General features: G+C 43.9%; 1 protein-coding gene across 6 annotated transcripts in view; it reads left to right on the top strand.

The window, feature by feature from the left end:
- TRRAP (transformation/transcription domain associated protein) overlaps positions 1 to 21,397 on the top strand; it is a 359,951-nt gene that overhangs the window by 265,397 nt on the left and 73,157 nt on the right. For all 6 annotated transcript variants that reach the window (XM_033914195.1, XM_033914194.1, XM_033914196.1 and 3 more), the window contains 2 exons: positions 367 to 467; positions 15,336 to 15,537. In XM_033914195.1, the coding sequence (XP_033770086.1) occupies positions 367 to 467; positions 15,336 to 15,537 (303 nt within the window). The remainder of the gene's footprint in view (positions 1 to 366; positions 468 to 15,335; positions 15,538 to 21,397) is intronic.

The following is a 21,397-nucleotide window of genomic DNA, read 5'->3' as shown; positions in this document are numbered from 1 at the left end:
TGCATACACAACAATGTCCTTTATCAACAAACATTTCAATATATTTCACCCCGAGGAAGGAGTGTTCTTCGAAACACGGGCCACGTCGGGTCCTGGTGTTTTACCTACAAGAGCCATTTTGGGGGAAATAACATTTGTTTGCCTTTAATAAAATTCCTATGTCCAGCACATCACTTCTTCAATTTCTCCTTTTCCGTACTGTCATATCATGCAACAAATGCCGTGGTATTCCCTCATAAGGCAGTAAAGGAAATTGGCCATCGAAAGCTTTCCAAAAACATTTTAATCCCACAAAAAAGGCATTACTGAAGTGTTCCTGGCTTAATATTGTTAAAAACTATTTTTTCATTCTGTGTTTCCTAACAGGGCCTGGAAGTGATCGAATCCACAAACTTGAAGTATTTCACTAAAGAAATGACAGCTGAGTTCTATGCATTGAAGGGAATGTTCTTAGCTCAGATTAACAAGTAAGTATGCGGGACGGATAAGAGATCCTAAAGCAGGGGTGTCAAATTCCCTCCTCGAGGGCCGCAATCCAGTCGGGTTTTCAGGATTTCCCCGATGAATATGCATGAGATCTATTAGCATACAATGAAAGCAGTGCATTTAAATAGATCTCATGCATATTCATTGGGGAAATCCTGAAAACCCGACTGAATTGCGGCCCTCGAGGAGGGACTTTGACACCCCTGCCCTAAAGGATCAGCAAATCAGCTCTTTGTGGACTGCATTAAAGCAGGCTAAATCCAGCCCATGGGATCATTGTATCTGACACGCTAAAAAAAGAGGAAACAATATAAAATGCAACAAATTATGACAGGTGCACAAACGTATAATGATTTAAACCCCTGAAACAGCCGGGAAAATTGGCATCAACGGAACCATTATTGAACTTTGCAATGGGATAAAGCTGCATATTGTGGATCCCGTTGGCAGATAAATACCATCTATGTGCACATAGTGGGTTGTTTGCACTTAAGAGACTATATATAAGGTTAATAAGTGGAGTTATTTTATGCCTATGATACGATTAATGACAGCTTTAAATACTGTGTGTATGATGCTGTTATGCTAGTTTGAGGGGGTTTTTTTTCTCCACCCTGTTTGGATCTATTTAGTCTCTGTTGTGGTGCCAGTCATTTGAATACTCTTTAACAATGATGTCATAATTTGTTTAATTATCATTTTATCTGACCCATTCTTAATTTTTTTTAGATATTGCAAATTAATGGCTTGATGTTGCTGTGTATTCTGCCAGTGTCTTCAGCAAAAGTCCAGTGTCGTGTGTCATAAAAGAGAACATTAAGAACATAAGAATAGCCTTACTGACTAATGATCCATCAAGCCCAGTAGTCCATCCTCATAGTGACCAATCCAGGTCCCTAGTACCTGGCCAAAACCCAAGAAGTAGCAACATTCCTGCATCTTTAAGAATAGCAAGATTCCAGAACCCCATTGAGAGCAACATTCCAGAATCTCAGATTGTGATGTCATAATGCCTCATTCCACAGTGCCTTAGAGCCAACCTCATCAGTGATGTTACAATGGCTTGATTGCTCTATACTTGGCTCACGTAAGAACATAAGAATAGCCCTACTGGGTCAGACCAATGGTCCATCAAGCCCAGTAGCCTGTTCTCACGGTGGCCTATCCAGGTCACTAGTTTCTGGCCAAAACCCAAGGAGTAGCAATATTCCATGCTACCGATCCAGGGCAAGCAGTGGCTTCCCCCTTGTCTTTCTCAATAACAGACTATGGACTTTTCCTCCAGGAACTTGTCCAAACCTTTCTTAAAACCAGCTACGCTATCTGCTCTTACCTCAACCTCCGGCAACGCGTTCCAGAGCTTAGCTATTCTCTGAGTGAAAAAAAAATATTTCCCTGTAACTTCACCGGGTGTCCCCTGGTCTTTGTCATTTTTGACGGAGTGAAAAATCGATCCACTTGTACCCCTTCTACACCACTCAGGATTTTGTAGACTTCACTCATATCTCCCCTCAGTTCTCTCTTTTCCAAGCTGAAGAGCCCTAGCCTCTTTAGTCTTTCCTAATACGAGAGGTCAAGGCAGATATGGGACACAGTGATGTCCTTCCCCTGTTCTTTACTTAAACAAAAGCCAGCAAAGAAATGTCTCCTGCCCCTCACATGAGATACTACAACTATTAATTATTGCTATAGCGCTACCAGACGCACGCAGCGCTGCAGAGAGTCACAAAGATAACTGCTGTTTAGATGTCTTTGTATCTGCAGAATGCCCTGGCCTAGGCTAATAATATTCTGCTTAGCCTGAAGAGGCAATGCATTACTAGAGAGTTTTTAAAGGGGGGAGGGGAAGAATTAAACCCTAAACTCAGTAGTAAAAAATATTTTTTCTGTACCCATGTGGGGTGGAAGGGGAGGATATTGTCTACTACTATTCACGTTTACTAGATGTACATAGCACTGTACACAAATACATAAAAGACAGTTCCTGCTCAGCAGAGCTTACAATATATTCAAATCAAATAAGAAGTTAGGGAGTTGCATTTGTTATGGGAATGGTTAAAACAACATGAGCGTTAAAAGCAGCCTCAAAATATGGGCTTTTAGCAGAGTCAAATAGGTTGGAGGAGGAGCATGAGATTCGGAAGCCAGAAGTCCGCTCCAGGCGTGTAAAGCAGTAAGATGGAAGGAACGGAGTCTGGGATTTGGTGGTGGAGGAGAAGGGAACAGATAAGAGCAACTTACGTGATAAATGGAGTTCTGGGAAGGGTGTAGGAAGAGAAGAGAGATGCTGAGGAGTTACAGAATGAATGCGTTTCTGAGTCGGTAAAAAGAGTTTGAACTCCATATGGAATGGGTAGGGTGCTATCTACTGAGGGCCACGTCTGTGACTTTTGCCTGAAATAAGGGCTCTGAGGGTCACCCCCTCCACCCATCCAAGACTGGGGAAGGAGACTCTCTCCCCCCCCCCTTCCCAGGCCTGAACTCTGGTTCAGGCAAGAGTCGCCAATGTTCGCCTATCCTTGTATTAAGGATTATTCTTGATAATGAAGTTGGGTGGGAGAAATAAGTTACATTACATTAGAGATTTCTATTCCGCCTCTACCTTGCGGTTCAAGGCGAATTACAAAAGAGAGATATAGGTTTACGGTTACAAAGGAAGATCTTGGGTCATTTCTAGAGAAGGTAAAGAGTAGATTAGGTAGTCTAGAGAGAAGAGGGGGGAAGGAAAGTGTTAGTGGCGTTAAGACTTTTTCAGGGCTTTCTTGAAGAGTATGTTTTTTTATTTCTTTTCTGAATATCTTGTAGTCTGGGGTTGTTATCAGTAGTTTGGAGATTTGGTTATCAAGTTTTGCTGCTTGGGTGGCTAGGAGGCCATCATATAGTTTTTTCCATTTAACTTCTTTGATTGGTGGATGTGAGAATGGGGGGGGGGGTTTTCTGTGTCTGGTTGAGATATTTTGGATGAGGCGGTTGTTCAGGTAGGTTGGCCATAGTTTTAAATAATATGCAGTAGAATTTAAATAGTATTCTTTCCTGGACTGGAAGCCAGTGTGAGCTGATGTATGCTTCAGTTTTCTGAATAAGCGTCCCAAATAACCCTAGGAACAGGTCAAAAACCCAACGCACCAAGAGAAAAAAAAAAAAAAATTGTTGACCTGTGTTATTTAGTGACATTACTAGGAGGAGAATATTGGCCAGCATGAACTCTGTGTTCCAGATTTGATCATATACGGACATACATCATATATTGCCGAGAATACCACAGGATGAAATGTGACCATTTGGTACCCTGCAATTAACTGATTCACCTTTTGTAGCCTAGAATAAAGAGCCGAAGGTAAAGGTCATCCGTGGGCGCACCATCCCCCCTTTTGCTTCCTCCTTTATTAACAAGGTGACAGAAGGAGCATGAGGAGAGTCATCTGAAGTGCCAGTGTGATAAATAACACGGGCGAGAATAGAGAAAGAGAAGACGCGTGACAAATCCCATTGTTAGAAGTGGAAGGTAGTGATAAAGTGAGTCATTTATCAGCTTGCTCCATGCTGTAATCTCCTCAGCCTAGGCTGGCCACGTTACCCAGGAAAATGAAGTGGTTCCGTAATAGTGAGGCTAATTATCTTTTTAATAAGCTCCTTGACAAGCAAGGTCGTCGGTGTTTTTGCATCGTGTTTTAGCTTCGCAGTGTGCTAGTTGCTTTAATTCATGCATCCTTGTGTGAAGGAGTCTGGGACTGGTTTTCCTAAGTGTTGAACTAAGTTTTCTCTTGAATAAAATGCTGAATTATGTTTAGCTGCAGACCTAACTTATCTCCTGTTCTAGCCTGCCTGCACTGGGTGTTTTAGCTTGGGCATTCTAGCTTCTTATGGCTATCTCAGCATAAACGACATGTAACAGAAAGACTGCAGGGCTTAGATAAGTGACCTGCTAGTGACCTGCTAGTGTGAGCTTAGGACCAATGATTGTTAAGAAAAGTAACACGTGAAAAGTTTTTTCTAGAATTCAGTTGTATAGCCAGAAGAATGTATAAAAAGCTCTGAAACTTCCTGGTTTCGGGACTTCTGAAGCCAGCTTGGGGCTCAGGGTCCGCATATGCTGAATAAACACCTGTGCTTTCTTCAAGTCTCTAAGTTTTGTGGCTGCCCAAAGTGACCTTTCAGTGTAGTGATGTGAACTTGCATTTCGAGACTAACATATTTCTTTTCTTTTTTTTTTTTAATGAACCTTTATTTATTTATTTGGATCTATATCCCAAACTCCCAGAAGAGCTCAGAAGGGGTTACAAAGTTTACATACATAATGGAGGTTTTTTTTTCAGAACCTATGATGATAGTGGCTCACTCGACACTTTTGCGCTCTAGAGCCAAAATATTGAGGTCTGTTTTTCTCGGTTCACAGTCCTTTGCGTGCGGGACAAAGCCGCGCCGACATTTGAGGCCAGACGTTTGGGTGCAAGACTCCAGCGTGCCGCCGGAAAAGTTAATTTTAAAAGAGCTCCGACGGGGGTGTGTGAGGGGGGAACCCCCCCAAGTTTACTTAATAGTGTTCGTGCTGCCGTTGGGGGGGGAGTTGGTGGGTTGGAACCCCCCCCCATTATAGAGGAAATTTAATTTCCAGATTTTTTAGGAAAAAGTTAAGTTTTCTGTATAATGTGGGGGGTGCAATCCCCCCCCATGGCAGCGCGAACAGAGCTCTTTAAAATTAACTTTTACAGCGGTGCGCTGGAGTCTTGCGCGCAATTGTCTGGGCCGAAATGTCGGCGCAGCTTTGTCCGGCGCGCTTTTGTCCCGTCACCTTTTTTCTCCACTCGTCTTTGTGTAATTGTTTTGTGTGGATGAATGTGAAAATTTTAGCAAGTCTTTAATAGCACGTTTTTGATTTTGTATATTTGGGGTTGGTTATGGCTGTGAAAATAGTGAGTTACATGCATAATAAAGCATAACAGGGCAAATATCACAAACCATAACAGAGTATAGAAATGTAGAGCATGACGGTACATTTTAGATCGTGAAATGATAGGGGAGCACAGTGGTATTCAAAAAGCATGGCAGTACTTAATAGGAAATGACAGGACAAGATTTCATGCAGTGGTGGTGGTGAGATGAATTTAACTGACCCCCGGCACACCGTAACTTGGGGCACCTGAATCTGTCAATCATCGCTGTATTCTTATCTACTACAACCATATAGATACCATTCTGAGACACTATATTTATTTAAAAATGTCTTACTCGCTACATCCTTTAGTTCTGTGCGAGTTGCAAAGTTACATTCGCAATTAAGATTTCAACAATAAAAACAAGATTTATTGTACAATTAATATATAAACATCAATTCAGCCTTCTTAGTGCAAAAAAGAAATCATTCTGAGAAATATCGCAGAAACAATTCAGTTTTTAACAGTTTTCTGAAACTTAATAATGTAGAAGCCTTCTTTATTTCGAGCGGTAAGGTATTCCACAACAACGCGCCTTGAGCTGCTGCTATCATGGAATGACGATAGCTCCCTATATATCTTGTTTATTCTTAGATTTACTAAAGCATGTGTGTACTCTATGTTCTTCGTAGCGTGTGTTATCAAAACCCATCTCAATTCTCTAGCATGTGTGTACTGATCCTGTAGCTAGTTATTGTTCTTGTAACACGAGTGTTACTGTTCTTGAAACTTCTGTGTATGTATCCTTGTAACCCATTCTGGGCTCCTGGGGAGGACGGGCTATACAACCGAATAAATAAATAGAGCTTGACAGTAGAGAATGACAGGAACTCAATTTTCCCGTCCCGTCCCCATGAGTTTTGTCGCTGTCCCTGCCCCATTCTTGTAAACTCTGCCTTAATCGCACAACCCTCGAACACTTATGATTTTAAAGTGTTTGAGGCTTGTGCAGATGAGGACGGAGCTTAGGCATTGGTGGAATGAGGCATTATGACATCACAATCTGAGCTCTAGAATGTTGCTACTTATGATTTGAAAGTGTTTGAGGTTTGTGCAGATGAGGACGGAGCTTAGGCATTGGTGGAATGAGGCATTATGACATCACAATCTGAGCTCTAGAATGTTGCTACTTATGATTTGAAAGTGTTTGAGGTTTGTGCAGATGAGGACGGAGCTTAGGCATTGGTGGAATGAGGCATTATGACATCACAATCTGAGCTCTAGAATGTTGCTACTTATGATTTGAAAGTGTTTGAGGTTTGTGCAGATGAGGACGGAGCTTAGGCATTGGTGGAATGAGGCATTATGACATCACAATCTGAGCTCTAGAATATTGCTACTTAGGATTTGAAAGTGTTTGAGGTTTGTGCAGATGAGAACGGAGCTAAGGCATTGGTGGAATGAGGCATTATGACATCACAATCTGAGCTCTAGAATATTGCTACTTATGATTTTAAAGTGTTTGAGGCTTGTGCAGATGAGGACGGAGCTTAGGCATTGGTGGAATGAGGCATTATGACATCACAATCTGAGCTCTAGAATGTTGCTACTTATGATTTGAAAGTGTTTGAGGTTTGTGCAGATGAGGACGGAGCTTAGGCATTGGTGGAATGAGGCATTATAACATCACAATCTGAGCTCTAGAATGTTGCTACTTATGATTTGAAAGTGTTTGAGGTTTGTGCAGATGAGGACGGAGCTTAGGCATTGGTGGAATGAGGCATTATGACATCACAATCTGAGCTCTAGAATGTTGCTACTTATGATTTGAAAGTGTTTGAGGTTTGTGCAGATGAGGACGGAGCTTAGGCATTGGTGGAATGAGGCATTATGACATCACAATCTGAGCTCTAGAATATTGCTACTTATGATTTGAAAGTGTTTGAGGTTTGTGCAGATGAGGACGGAGCTTAGGCATTGGTGGAATGAGGCATTATGACATCACAATCTGAGCTCTAGAATGTTGCTACTTATCATTTTAAAGTGTTTGAGACTTGTGCAGATGAGGACAGAGCTTAGGCATTGGTGGAATGAGGCAATCTATTCAGATTTATGTCTTATCACCATAAAATAACTTTTTTCCATTTATAATAGAAACATAGAATATGAAGGCAGAAAAGGGCCACAGCCCATCAAGTCTGCCCGCGCTAGTGACCCACCCCGCTAGAGATCCCACATGCATATCCCATTTCTTTTTAAAATCTAGCACGCTGCTGGCCTTAATCACCTGCAGTGGAAGTTCGTTCCATTGATCGACCACCCTTTCGGTGAAGAAATACTTCCTGGCGTCGCCATGAAATTGCCCGCCCTTGATTTTCAGCGGATGTCCTCTTGTGGTCGAAGGTCCTTTAAGAAAGAAGATATCGTCTTCCACCTCGATGCGGCCCGTGATATATTTAAACGTCTCAATCATGTCCCCCCTCTCTCTTCGTTCCTCGAGCGAGTATAGCTGCAATTTATTCAGTCTCTCCTCATATGGGAGGTTCTTGAGTCCCGAGACCATCCTAGTATACTAGTCAGGTAGAGATTTAACATCAATTGTGTCATGTATTGTTTGGGTAGTATTTTGGAGATATAAGCTGTAAGAGTGATGAAAGGACAGTATACTTAGTTCACAGATGCTATTTATTTCTCACAAAAGTGCCAATATTACAGCTCTCTTGTGCTGTTTCTGTTGAACGTTGAAAAACAAAATAAGTTCAAACTCTGGAGAATCCCAACGGCTCCAGGTCATCTGGGGAGAGGCTGATTTGATGTCTTTACCTGTAGCAACTTCCACTGTACTCTCCGGCCCAATAAAATAGAAAGCAGACTGCTATAGATTTAGCGTATTCAGTTGAAGGGATTTTATTGTCAGGTCGGGCTGTTGGTCCCTGTTGACTCGGAGCCATCTGGACATTTTGTTGAATTTTTGTAACAGATGTTTAAAGAGATGGTTAATCTCTCATACGTAAATTCCACGCACGCATGAATCGTTAAGTTCATACAAGTAACAGTAGCAATTCTCCCCTCCCCCCCCCCCACACATATTAAATGGGGCAAAGAAATGTGTTTGTAGATATTATGCTACCGTTGCCAAGATGAATTATAACATGGGCCCACTTTTTTGCTGAATTAAATATATTTTTTTTGAGAAAGTATCTAGATTAATTCATGCTAGGGAAAAGGCTTTATTTATTCTGTGAGTGAAATGCATGCTTCCATTCAGAAAGGTCCCCAACAAATGCGGTTTCTGGGCTGACCAGATGGCTTAGTCAGTTACGGGGTAAATCTCAATAGGAAAGGGGGAAGTAGATGCGCTAAGGGCCTGATATCTGTATAGGGCGCTGATATCGGCGACCGCCGATCGCATGTCAATCATGAATCAGCATCTTATTCAGAATCGTGTCTACACTCCCGGACAGATGCATTAAATGTATGCCAACATTTTGCAGGCCTACCTTTAAGGCATCTGTCTCGCGTCTACGGAGATGCGTATTGACGCATAAGCCCGCCCAAGGCCATTTCCAGGTGAAACTAAACCCCTGCCCTGCTTAAGCGTGGATATGCCTCTCGGTAGATGCGCTACAGAGGCCTACAATGTAGGCGTCCTGCCTCAAGACAGTTTTTAAAAAAAGTGTGTCCCTATTGGCTACCAGACGGCAGAAGGACGCCTACCACCACCTGCAATTGGGAAGCGCGTTTCGAGAATCATACCCTAACTGTGGATAGTGTATGCAGTTAGTGGCGGTGGCAATGCAATTGAGTAACTACTAAGAAAAATTAGGCAATATGCCACATCAGAGTTTCTCGGATAAGTTCTAACAAAAATTAATATGTTTGAATAAATATATATAGGTTCAATATAAAGGCTTGGACAATCTCCTGGAGGAAAAGTCCATAGTCTATTATTGAGCCACTGCTTGCCCTGGATTGGTAGCATGGAATGTTGCTACTCCTTAGGTTTTAGCCAGATACTAGAGACCTGGATTGGCCACCATGAGAACAGGTTACTAGGCTTGATGGACCACTGGTCTGACCCAGTATGGCTATTCTTATGTTCTTATACCTCGAGGGAATTTGATTATCCAAAGTGATATACTTAAATATATTTTACTAACTCACTTTGTTTGTTCAAAACAATATCAAATCAATCAAACAGATAACTGAGGTTATTTAGTGAACACTCAGACCCACAGCTGAGGTCTCAGTGAACAAATTCACGGAGCAGCTGATAGAGAGACCATCATCGTTGTTCACAGTCTCACCCTCCATACAATAGCTAAATAATTGTACACAGGTGGTAAAACAAAACCAACTTAGCTTTGAATGGAGTGGGTAACAATATAGCTGCTCCGGATTCCTTTTTATTCAAGTGACTGCATTCAATACAATTGCCGACCCCCCTACCCAGGTTTCGCCAACTGGCTTCTTCAGGAGGGGTACTATGAATGTAAAACAACCACATTAACACTAAAGCACTTCAGTTATCACTACTAATTTTACACAATAATCATGAATTAACTGCCACACCAATTACATTCAAACCTACCGGCATAACGCACTCCACACTGCTCACAGACACTAAAGGATTTGACGACGGATTTCCATCAGCAGGCCCACCTTATATGCTCCTCCCTTTATAATACGTCATACTGACATCACTATGATCTACCAGTTAAATTAACTCCTTCTATAAATGGAACCATTCGATTTCGTTGTTTAACCCTTTTGGGGTCAAAGTTTGCCACTGAAAGATAAATTTTTGTTCCAAGTATAAAAGACACTGGGTCACATCCCCTGTTTTTTTGTGTGTCTTGGCAATGACTGTATATTTAACATCTTCAATGGAATGCCGCTGCTCAAACCAGTGGTTTACAAGGGGAGCTGATACACGATGACATCTAATGTTACTTAAGTGTTCGGCGATTCGAGTTTTAATCGCCCGTCGAGTGTGCCCAATGTAATAAAGCCCGCAGGGACATATAATACAGTACACTACTGCAGTGGACAAACAGTTGGTATTGGTTCTTAGAAAGAATTTCTTACCTCCTGATTGAGGAATAAGAACTTGGTCAGTATTGAGGACATGAGAGCAATATACACAATGGGCACAGCTTACATGAGGGCCCTCAAAGGTCGGTTGACCGGGGGCTTGCTGTTTGAGAATTTGGCCCAAATTACGGCTTCGCGTGTAAGCGAACAGTGGGAATTGATTCATGCTTTCATGTACCTGCAAAACTGGCCAGTGCTTTAAAATAATTTGTCTAAGATGTTGACTCCTGCAAGAGTAGGGTAATACACACACTAAAGCTCCATTTTTCTCTTTCTCCTTTGCTTGGAATAACCATTCCCGCTGGCAGTTGTGGGCTCTTTTCCATGCTGTCTTTACCACCCGCGATGGGTAGCCTCGTTCTATAAACTTAGCATATAATAGTGCGGCCTGCTGATGGAAATCCCATTCGTCAGAGCATATTCTTCTCAATCTTAAAAATTGCCCCACCGGTATGCTGTCCCGGAGGGGCTTGGGGTGATAACTCTGGTAATGGAGGAGTGTGTTACGGTCGGAGGGTTTTCGATACAAAGTGGTATTGAACTGTACCTGAGAATCAAACTGGGATTTAACTACCTGTATATCTAAAAAAGATATTTTATTAGAACTCACTTCATGAGTGAGAGAGATGTTCAGATCAACCTCATTTAATTCTTTAAGGAACTCCTCCAACTCGTGACGTTCCCCATTCCATGTGAAAAAGATATCATCTATAAATCTTCTCCATAAACCCACTCTGTTAAACCACCTAGATGTGTACACATATTTTTCTTCATATTCAGACATATAGAGGCAGGCGACGGAGGGGGCCACTGTGGCCCCCATCGCCACCCCCTTAGTCTGAATGAAGAACCTATCTCTAAATTGAAAGTAATTTTGACAGATCACAAATTCTGCCAATGTGCCCACTAACTCCTTCTTCTGTAATGACATGTTTACACTGTCTATAAATTTCTTTATGATTGCCAGGGCCGCCGATTGTGGCACGTTGGTATACAGTGCTGCTACGTCTGCAGTAACTAAAAATTTACAAGCATGATTGTCACTTCCCTGCAAAATTTGCAGAAAGTGAGAAGAATCTCGTATATAGGACTGAGTCTTACTTACTTGTTCACAAATAAAGCTGTCAATAAACCGAGATAATGGTTCCAGCACTGAACCAATACCAGCCACAATCGGTCGGCCCGGGGGACATGTGGGGGATTTATGGATTTTAGGGATGAAGTAAATATAGGGAATTTCTGGGAATTCAACAGACAAACTCTTAAACTCCCTAACAGTAATGACTTCCGCTTGACGAGCGGTATGTAATACAGTATCAATTACTGTTTTGATCTGATGAGTAGGATCTCCATTAATCTCCCTATAAAAACTTTCATCCAACAATTGTCGAAATGCTTCTGTACAATACTGTTGATAATCCTGTATCACTATTCCGCCGCCCTTGTCGGCGCGTTGGATAGTGATAGTGGGATCCTGCTGTAAAGACTTGAGTATGCTGAATTGCTGAGAAGTTAGATTCGAGCCACAATGGACATTAAAAGTCTCCATTCTTTCCACATCCTGTAAGACTGCTTTCTCAAAAGCAGCCACCGAGACGTCCGGTACTCCAGGTGGAATGCGTTTTTTGGAGAAACTTCACCTGCTTCCGATTCAGTGGAACCAATAAGAGGTATAAAAATGAAATCTAAGTGGATTCCACCTGGAGTACCGGACGTCTCGGTGGCTGCTTTTGAGAAAGCAGTCTTACAGGATGTGGAAAGAATGGAGACTTTTAATGTCCATTGTGGCTCGAATCTAACTTCTCAGCAATTCAGCATACTCAAGTCTTTACAGCAGGATCCCACTATCACTATCCAACGCGCCGACAAGGGCGGCGGAATAGTGATACAGGATTATCAACAGTATTGTACAGAAGCATTTCGACAATTGTTGGATGAAAGTTTTTATAGGGAGATTAATGGAGATCCTACTCATCAGATCAAAACAGTAATTGATACTGTATTACATACCGCTCGTCAAGCGGAAGTCATTACTGTTAGGGAGTTTAAGAGTTTGTCTGTTGAATTCCCAGAAATTCCCTATATTTACTTCATCCCCAAAATCCATAAATCCCCCACATGTCCCCCGGGCCGACCGATTGTGGCTGGTATTGGTTCAGTGCTGGAACCATTATCTCGGTTTATTGACAGCTTTATTTGTGAACAAGTAAGTAAGACTCAGTCCTATATACGAGATTCTTCTCACTTTCTGCAAATTTTGCAGGGAAGTGACAATCATGCTTGTAAATTTTTAGTTACTGCAGACGTAGCAGCACTGTATACCAACGTGCCACAATCGGCGGCCCTGGCAATCATAAAGAAATTTATAGACAGTGTAAACATGTCATTACAGAAGAAGGAGTTAGTGGGCACATTGGCAGAATTTGTGATCTGTCAAAATTACTTTCAATTTAGAGATAGGTTCTTCATTCAGACTAAGGGGGTGGCGATGGGGGCCACAGTGGCCCCCTCCGTCGCCTGCCTCTATATGTCTGAATATGAAGAAAAATATGTGTACACATCTAGGTGGTTTAACAGAGTGGGTTTATGGAGAAGATTTATAGATGATATCTTTTTCACATGGAATGGGGAACGTCACGAGTTGGAGGAGTTCCTTAAAGAATTAAATGAGGTTGATCTGAACATCTCTCTCACTCATGAAGTGAGTTCTAATAAAATATCTTTTTTAGATATACAGGTAGTTAAATCCCAGTTTGATTCTCAGGTACAGTTCAATACCACTTTGTATCGAAAACCCTCCGACCGTAACACACTCCTCCATTACCAGAGTTATCACCCCAAGCCCCTCCGGGACAGCATACCGGTGGGGCAATTTTTAAGATTGAGAAGAATATGCTCTGACGAATGGGATTTCCATCAGCAGGCCGCACTATTATATGCTAAGTTTATAGAACGAGGCTACCCATCGCGGGTGGTAAAGACAGCATGGAAAAGAGCCCACAACTGCCAGCGGGAATGGTTATTCCAAGCAAAGGAGAAAGAGAAAAATGGAGCTTTAGTGTGTGTATTACCCTACTCTTGCAGGAGTCAACATCTTAGACAAATTATTTTAAAGCACTGGCCAGTTTTGCAGGTACATGAAAGCATGAATCAATTCCCACTGTTCGCTTACACGCGAAGCCGTAATTTGGGCCAAATTCTCAAACAGCAAGCCCCCGGTCAACCGACCTTTGAGGGCCCTCATGTAAGCTGTGCCCATTGTGTATATTGCTCTCATGTCCTCAATACTGACCAAGTTCTTATTCCTCAATCAGGAGGTAAGAAATTCTTTCTAAGAACCAATACCAACTGTTTGTCCACTGCAGTAGTGTACTGTATTATATGTCCCTGCGGGCTTTATTACATTGGGCACACTCGACGGGCGATTAAAACTCGAATCGCCGAACACTTAAGTAACATTAGATGTCATCGTGTATCAGCTCCCCTTGTAAACCACTGGTTTGAGCAGCGGCATTCCATTGAAGATGTTAAATATACAGTCATTGCCAAGACACACAAAAAAACAGGGGATGTGACCCAGTGTCTTTTATACTTGGAACAAAAATTTATCTTTCAGTGGCAAACTTTGACCCCAAAAGGGTTAAACAACGAAATCGAATGGTTCCATTTATAGAAGGAGTTAATTTAACTGGTAGATCATAGTGATGTCAGTATGACGTATTATAAAGGGAGGAGCATATAAGGTGGGCCTGCTGATGGAAATCCGTCGTCAAATCCTTTAGTGTCTGTGAGCAGTGTGGAGTGCGTTATGCCGGTAGGTTTGAATGTAATTGGTGTGGCAGTTAATTCATGATTATTGTGTAAAATTAGTAGTGATAACTGAAGTGCTTTAGTGTTAATGTGGTTGTTTTACATTCATAGTACCCCTCCTGAAGAAGCCAGTTGGCGAAACCTGGGTAGGGGGGTCGGCAATTGTATTGAATGCAGTCACTTGAATAAAAAGGAATCCGGAGCAGCTATATTGTTACCCACTCCATTCAAAGCTAAGTTGGTTTTGTTTTACCACCTGTGTACAATTATTTAGCTATTGTATGGAGGGTGAGACTGTGAACAACGATGATGGTCTCTCTATCAGCTGCTCCGTGAATTTGTTCACTGAGACCTCAGCTGTGGGTCTGAGTGTTCACTAAATAACCTCAGTTATCTGTTTGATTGATTTGATATTGTTTTGAACAAACAAAGTGAGTTAGTAAAATATATTCTTATGTTCTTACATGAGCCAAGTATAAGGTAATCAAGCCATTGATGAAGTTGGCTCTGAGGCACTGTGGAATGAGGCATTATGACATCACAATCTCAGCTCTGGAATGTTGCTCTCAATGGGGTTCCAGATTCTTGTTATTCTTTGAGATGCTGGAATGTTGCTACTCCTTGGGTTTTGGCCAGGTACTAGGGACCTGGATTGGCCCCCGTGAGAACGGGCTACTGGGCTTTATGGACCTGTCCTTATTCTATAAGCTGCATGTGCAAGGTTATATGCTAGATTGAAATTTGGGTACGCAACTTTCTTGAAATAGGGGGTTAGAGAGCAATTCTATAAATGGGCACCTCCTTTCAGGTGGCCCAGGTGCAGCATGAGAAATAAACAAGTCTAGTTTTCAGAATCCCCACAATGAATGTGTATCTGGATATATTTATAAGCTGTTGGATGAGGAGCCAGGTTAGCTTCCGTAATATAGTTGTTCTCTTCCTCTTAGAGGACTGGAGTTGAGACCTCCTATCCTAGCAGGAAGATGGGCATGAAATTAACCTTGTAACATTAATATTAGCTTTTTTTTTTCCCCACTAAGTTTGTTCATCTCTCTCTTCCCTCTGCTGCAGATCTGAGGATGCAAATAAAGCCTTCTCAGCTGCTGTCCAGATGCATGATGTACTTGTGAAGGCCTGGGCAATGTGGGGGGACTACCTAGAAAACATCTTTGTGAAGGAACGCCAACTTCATCTTGGGGTGTCGGCTATTACATGCTACCTTCATGCTTGTCGTCACCAGAATGAGAGCAAATCAAGAAAGTATTTGGCAAAGGTAAGGCTTAAAACCAAGGGCAGAGAGTAGAATGACACGGAGACAAATTTTTCCCTGTCCCTGCAGGAACTCAATTTTCCCATCCCGTCCCTGCGAGTTTTGTCCCTGCCCCTTTCTCGGTCCCATTCCTGTAAGCTCTGCCTTAACCGCACAAGCATTGAACACTTATGATTTGAAAGTGTTTGAGGCTTGTGCAGATGAGGACGGAGCTTAGGCATTGGTGGAATGAGGCATTGTGACATCACAATCTGAGCTCTAGAATGTTGCTACTTAGAGTAGCCAGTGAGCTTGTCTCAAGTGGCGGATAGTAACACGGGGCTGGGAGGCCCTCGTGTGTCCGCAGGCAAGCTGGGAGGACGGTTAGGTTAGCATAATTAGATTAGGAGTAGGGGAGGGGTTCGCGCCAAAAGGCAAGTTGATGATTGGGTAGTTTAAGGAATGAGGGGCGGTTCGGGGAGCAGATAAACCGGGACCTTGGAGGACTCGGTTTGTAGCAGGTCCTCCAGGGTGGTTTTTGTCCCACCCGCCCACCCTTTGGTTGGTGGCTCTAGTGGCTTGGGAAGGTGGGTATCTCGAGCTACTGGGTGCTGGGGCTCATCCGGCGATGAGCGGTGGGCCGGCTGGGAGCCGTGCCTTGGGGTCAGGTGACCCGGATTAAAGGGGCATGAGGTCATGCCACCCCTCAGACGCTTGCTGTTGGTGGCGGAGTCGGGGGCAAATGCAATGTTTACACGGGGTAGCTCGGGAGGAGCTTGCTATTGTTAATTTAATTAATGTTCATTATGTTAATGATGTTAATTTATGCAAAGTTAATTTATTGGTTATGTTGATTTAAATAAAGAGCTGCGGCTATATACCATAATAAAGCGTGTTGGTTTTATTTTGAGGGTGGGTAATGGAGAAAAGGGGTGTTTAGGGAAGGCAGCGGGGACTATCCAGATCCCGCTGTTAATGATTTTAAAGGGTTTGAGGCTTGTGCAGATGAGGACGGAGCTTAGGCATTGGTGGATTGAGGCATTATGACATCACAATCTGAGCTCTAGAATGTTGCTACTTATGATTTCAAAGTGTTTGAGGCTTGTGCAGAGCTTTCAAGAATGGGGCAGGGACAGGAAAAGAACTCATGGGAAGGAGACAGGAAAATGAGTTCCCACGGGGACGGGGAAAAATTTGTCCCTGTGCCATTCTCTATGTTGTAGCCCTGTGAAACTTGAGAGCATTGTAAATCTTCCACATAGGTATGTTGCCCAAGCAATGTACATTTGTCATTGCTATAATGAAGGGTGTTTCTCAAAGACTGTAGCTATGTATTTTGTGCCCTTTTCAGAATGGTATGGAATCTCTGTGGAGCAGAAACTCCATAAACATGTGTTCTTTGCAAAAATAGATCTATGGGGCAATTCTTTAAAAGTGGGCATCTATATTTATGCCTCAAATAATGCATACAAGTGATTAGAATACGGCCATATACACACACTTGTGCATATATGAGTATGCATTCCAAAAATCCAGCTAGGCGCTATTCTGTAAGTATGTGGGTATCTTAACTTGTGTTTGACCTGTTTGGCAGGCACATAGCAAGAGTCTGAACAGCACGGAGTGGGGCTCACACTTCTGCACATAGAATATTACAGTATAAGTTACGCAATTTCTCTAGCATTTAGGTGCAAATCTTTAACCCAGCTGGATGGCTGAAATGCTTTTGCCTAACTGCATAATGTGTACATATGAAATGACTTACCGTATTTTCACTCATATACCGCGCACCCGTGTAAAACGCGCACACGGATATAGCGCGCGGGAAACTGTAATTTATGTAAATAAATTTTTATATACCGCGCACACCCGTATACCGCATATGCCGCCCTGACTCTCCTTTCGCCCGCCCCGACTCTCCTCTGGCCGCCCCGACTCTCCTTTCGCCTGCCCCGACTCTCCTCCCCCTTGAAGTCCTGTCCCCACCCTGAAAGCCTGATGCCAGAGAAAGGGCGGGACCGCCGGAAGAGGAAGCAGCGCAGACGCAGGGCTCAGAGAAGGGGCGGGACCGCCAGCAGAGGAAGCAGCAGGACAACGGTAGGCAGCTTCTCCATGATGGGGGGGTGGGGAGGCTGTGGAGGTGCGAGCGGTCCTTCGGGGTGGGGGTGCGGGTGCGTGTGCGAGCGGTCCTTCGGGGTGGGGGTGCGAGTGGTCCTGCGGGGTGAATCGGACATCGGGGGGGGGAACTATGTAAAAAAAAATGTGTACAACACGCTCACGAATATAATGCGCATGGTTATACTCGGTTTGTAAAATCATGTATAACGCACGCGTTATATGCGTGAAAATACGGTAGATAGCACGTTTCAGATCAGACTGTCTTTTAATGTTCGGGCTTGAGGGCATAATATTTTTGCTGGATAAAGCATGCTGCTGACTGGATGGGCCAGGAGTCATTTTCCCAGGGTCCAAAGCACTGAGGAAGATGAATGTGTGTTCTGAATGATTGGTTTTTCCAAAAGGATTTGTCCCCGGCTTTGTGTTCGGACATTTACTTCTATTGCTCACAAAATCTAACGCCGCTTTGATATGGACACAGGAGCCCCTGAGGAAGGCAATCTTTTGCCGAAACACGGCCCATGTAGGGTCAAGGTTCCAGTGTGCACTTTGTTATCATTTTTAATACGGCTTTGCATATTTTTATCTCCTGGCTCCAAGTCCTGGTTCCATTTTGTGTGACTTTGAATATTAATTTTGGGAACCAGGGGAACTGGGTCCATTTCTTCAGATTCCTAAAAACCTGACTGGCCAGGTGGTCCCTGAGGACTGGGTTGAATACCACTGACCTAGAGCAGGGGTAGGCAATTCCGGTCCTCGAGAACCGGAGCCAGGTCAGGTTTTCAGGATATCCACAATAAATATGGATGAGCTAGATTTGCATCTCAAGGAGGCAGTGCATGCAAATCCATTTCATACATATTCATTGTGGATATCCTGAAAACCTGACCCGGCTCTGGCTCTCGAGGACCGGAATTGCCTACCCCTGACCTAGACTATTGTAATGCATTATATCAAGAGTTAAGACAGGAGGATCTTTGCAGGTTGCAACTGATTCAGAACACTTCGGTGAAACTCATCTCAAGGGTCAAGCGGTGTGATCACGTTACCCCACTTCTAAAATTGGCCTATTGGTTACCAGTTTCACATAGCCTAAATTCTGCTCATTTTATTTCTGATCTCTGAGAAGGGCCCATGTCAGAGTGAAGCAGTAGCCAAATGGTTAGCGCAGTGGGTGGAGAATTTGGTGAGCTGGGTTCAAATCCCACTCTGGCTCATTGTGACCCTGAGCAAGTCACTTAACACTCTATTGCCCCAGGTACAAAAACTTAGATCAGTGTCCTGCAAACTTTTTGACACCGTGGCACTTTAAACTCAGTGCCGTGGCTGGAGGGCATCTGGAAGTGCGCGAACGTTGACTCGATGATGTCACACGCATGTGTGATGTCATCACATTGACATCTGCGCATGCATGGAGGCCCTCCAGCTGTGGCCCTGAGCCTATTTCCACACCAGTAGAGGTACCTCCTGTAAGCAGTCAGCTGACGCCTCTCCTCCTTGCCAGCGTCTCGTGACACAGTTGGTGATACACTCACTTAGATTGTGAGCCCACTAAGAACAGAAAAAGTACCTGTATATAATAACTGTGAACTGCTTTGGTTGTACCACAAAAAGACAGTATATCAAATCTGTGTATGGCTGTTTGGGGGGGGGGTGGGCTGGGGAGGGCTTCAGTGGCTGGGAGGGTGTAGATGGGCTGGAGTAGGTTTTAACAGAGATTTCGGCACTGATTTGGAACCCAAGCACAGTACCGGGTAGAGCTTTGGATTCTTGCCCAGAAATAGCTAAGAAGAAAAATTACAAAAAAAAAAAAAAAAATTTAAATTGAATCAGGTTGGGCAGACTGGATGGACCATTCGGGTCTTTATCTGCCGTCATCTACTATGTTACCATCCATGACCCTTTACCTTTGCCCTATCAGTGCTTCTAGGGTGATGTCACCCACTTGTGTGTTTGTGTGTGATTTGTCCTACTATCTGTGGAGAAAAACCCCCTTTTCAGATAGGAAATTTTGTGGTACCTGAAAACACAGTTGTTAGGTGCTCTTGTGACTGTAACTCTTATTAACCTAGGCGTAGACATTGACTGCTGGAATAGAGTAGATTCTGCTGATAACTTTTCAAAGCTGTAGCGTAATACCACTCTTGGGACCAGATGAAAATTCCTTAGTAAGTGAAATGTACTCGGAGCAGGAAACACATTTGTCTGCACTGACAAGATCTGTGCACAGGGGAGACACTACCAAAGGGCACACTGTCTGCTTCCCCTGCTGACTCGAAGCGAAAAAAGGGAAGGGAATTGGCTTGGAGGGCAGCTTTCACCAGCCCCAGTTTACCTGATCCGATGGCCGGGGGTCTGAAGAGGTTGTAGCCAAGGAGAACTCTGAACCCCTAAACCAGAATTTTTCATAAGAACGTTCCACTTAGCAGTAGAGGAACCTGCAAGCGTGTTCCTTTCACGTAGACACCTGAGCAATGCAGGAGGCCATTATTTGGAAGCCGAGACGAGCGATGACAAAAGCTGTCTTAGAATACTTAAGTCTGCTTCCCAGCGTAGTGTTTGTTTCAGTGTAATTCAGATTGGCCAAGTAAATCGAAATTAAAGAAAGAAGGATAAAGGTAATACATTTAGTATACCATCTTTTGTGTAGAACAACCAAAGTGGTTTACGTGTATGCAAAGTCATTTTTATTGTGAGTCCGTATATCAAACACAGTAACATCCAATAAGAGATTGCAATAACAGTTTGCATACATGTTCATCAAATACCTTATGCACCGGTCTTTTAGGATACACAAGCATATTATCAATAATAATAAAAGGCTAAGCGTGCATGCGCTTTTCAAAGAGCGTGATTCCTGGTGGCGTGAGGTGTGCCTCCGTGCCGAATTCGATTTTCGAACACGGAGGCAGGCCAGAACACGGAGACACTCCCCCCTCGCCGTCACTCACAGCCAAAGTCTGCCGCTGATTCGGAGGGGGGGGCACAGGCGTACCTGCCAGGATCTTCTCACTCTCCTCACCCGCCCGCTGCGGCTCCTCTCTCGAACCGCACCAGGCGGGGATCGAGAGAGGAGCTGCGGCGTCGGCTTTCAAGTGAAACACGGGCGGGCGGGCGGCCCGCAGACAGGAGGCTGCCGAAGCCGGAAACAAAGCTTCCCGGGAGGGGGGGGAACACGGCACGGCAAGCGACGGCGAGGAGGGAGTGGGAGCAGGCCACAGAGGCTGTCGGTGCCTGCAGGCCGCGGCAGCTTTAGGCAGATGTCGGTGGAGGTAAGGTTGCTGCTGGACAGGGGAAGAGGTGCTGATGGATGGGGGGGCAAAAAAAAGGAAGGGAGGCCTACTGCTGGGCAGGGGGAACAGAAAAGAGGTACTGCTGGACAGGGGAAGAGGTGCTGATGGACGGGGGGGGCAAAAAAGGAAGGGAGGCCTATTGCTGGACAGGGGGAACAGAAAAGAGGTACTGCTGGACAGGGGAAGAGGTGCTGATGGACGGGGGGAGGGCAAAAAAAGGAAGGAAGGCCTACTGCTGGACAGGGGGAGCAGGAAAGAGGTGCTGCTGGACAGGGGGGAGTTAAAGGGAGAAGGGCTGCTGCTGTATAAGGGGACCAGTGAAGGGGTGGTGATGGACACAGGGAAAGAAAAAGGAAGGGAGATTGGACAGGGGGAGCACGTGAGGGGTGGTGGTGGACAGCTGAGGAAAAAGAAAGACAGAAAGAAAGAAATACAGAAACAGGCTAAGGAGAGAGAAAGAGAGAGAGAGAAAG

Source organism: Geotrypetes seraphini, chromosome 11, assembly GCF_902459505.1.
Source record: "Geotrypetes seraphini chromosome 11, aGeoSer1.1, whole genome shotgun sequence".
NCBI lineage: Eukaryota > Metazoa > Chordata > Amphibia > Gymnophiona > Dermophiidae > Geotrypetes > Geotrypetes seraphini.
The sequence above is the reverse complement of the archived record's forward strand: the minus strand, read 5'-3'. Positions and strand labels throughout refer to the sequence as shown.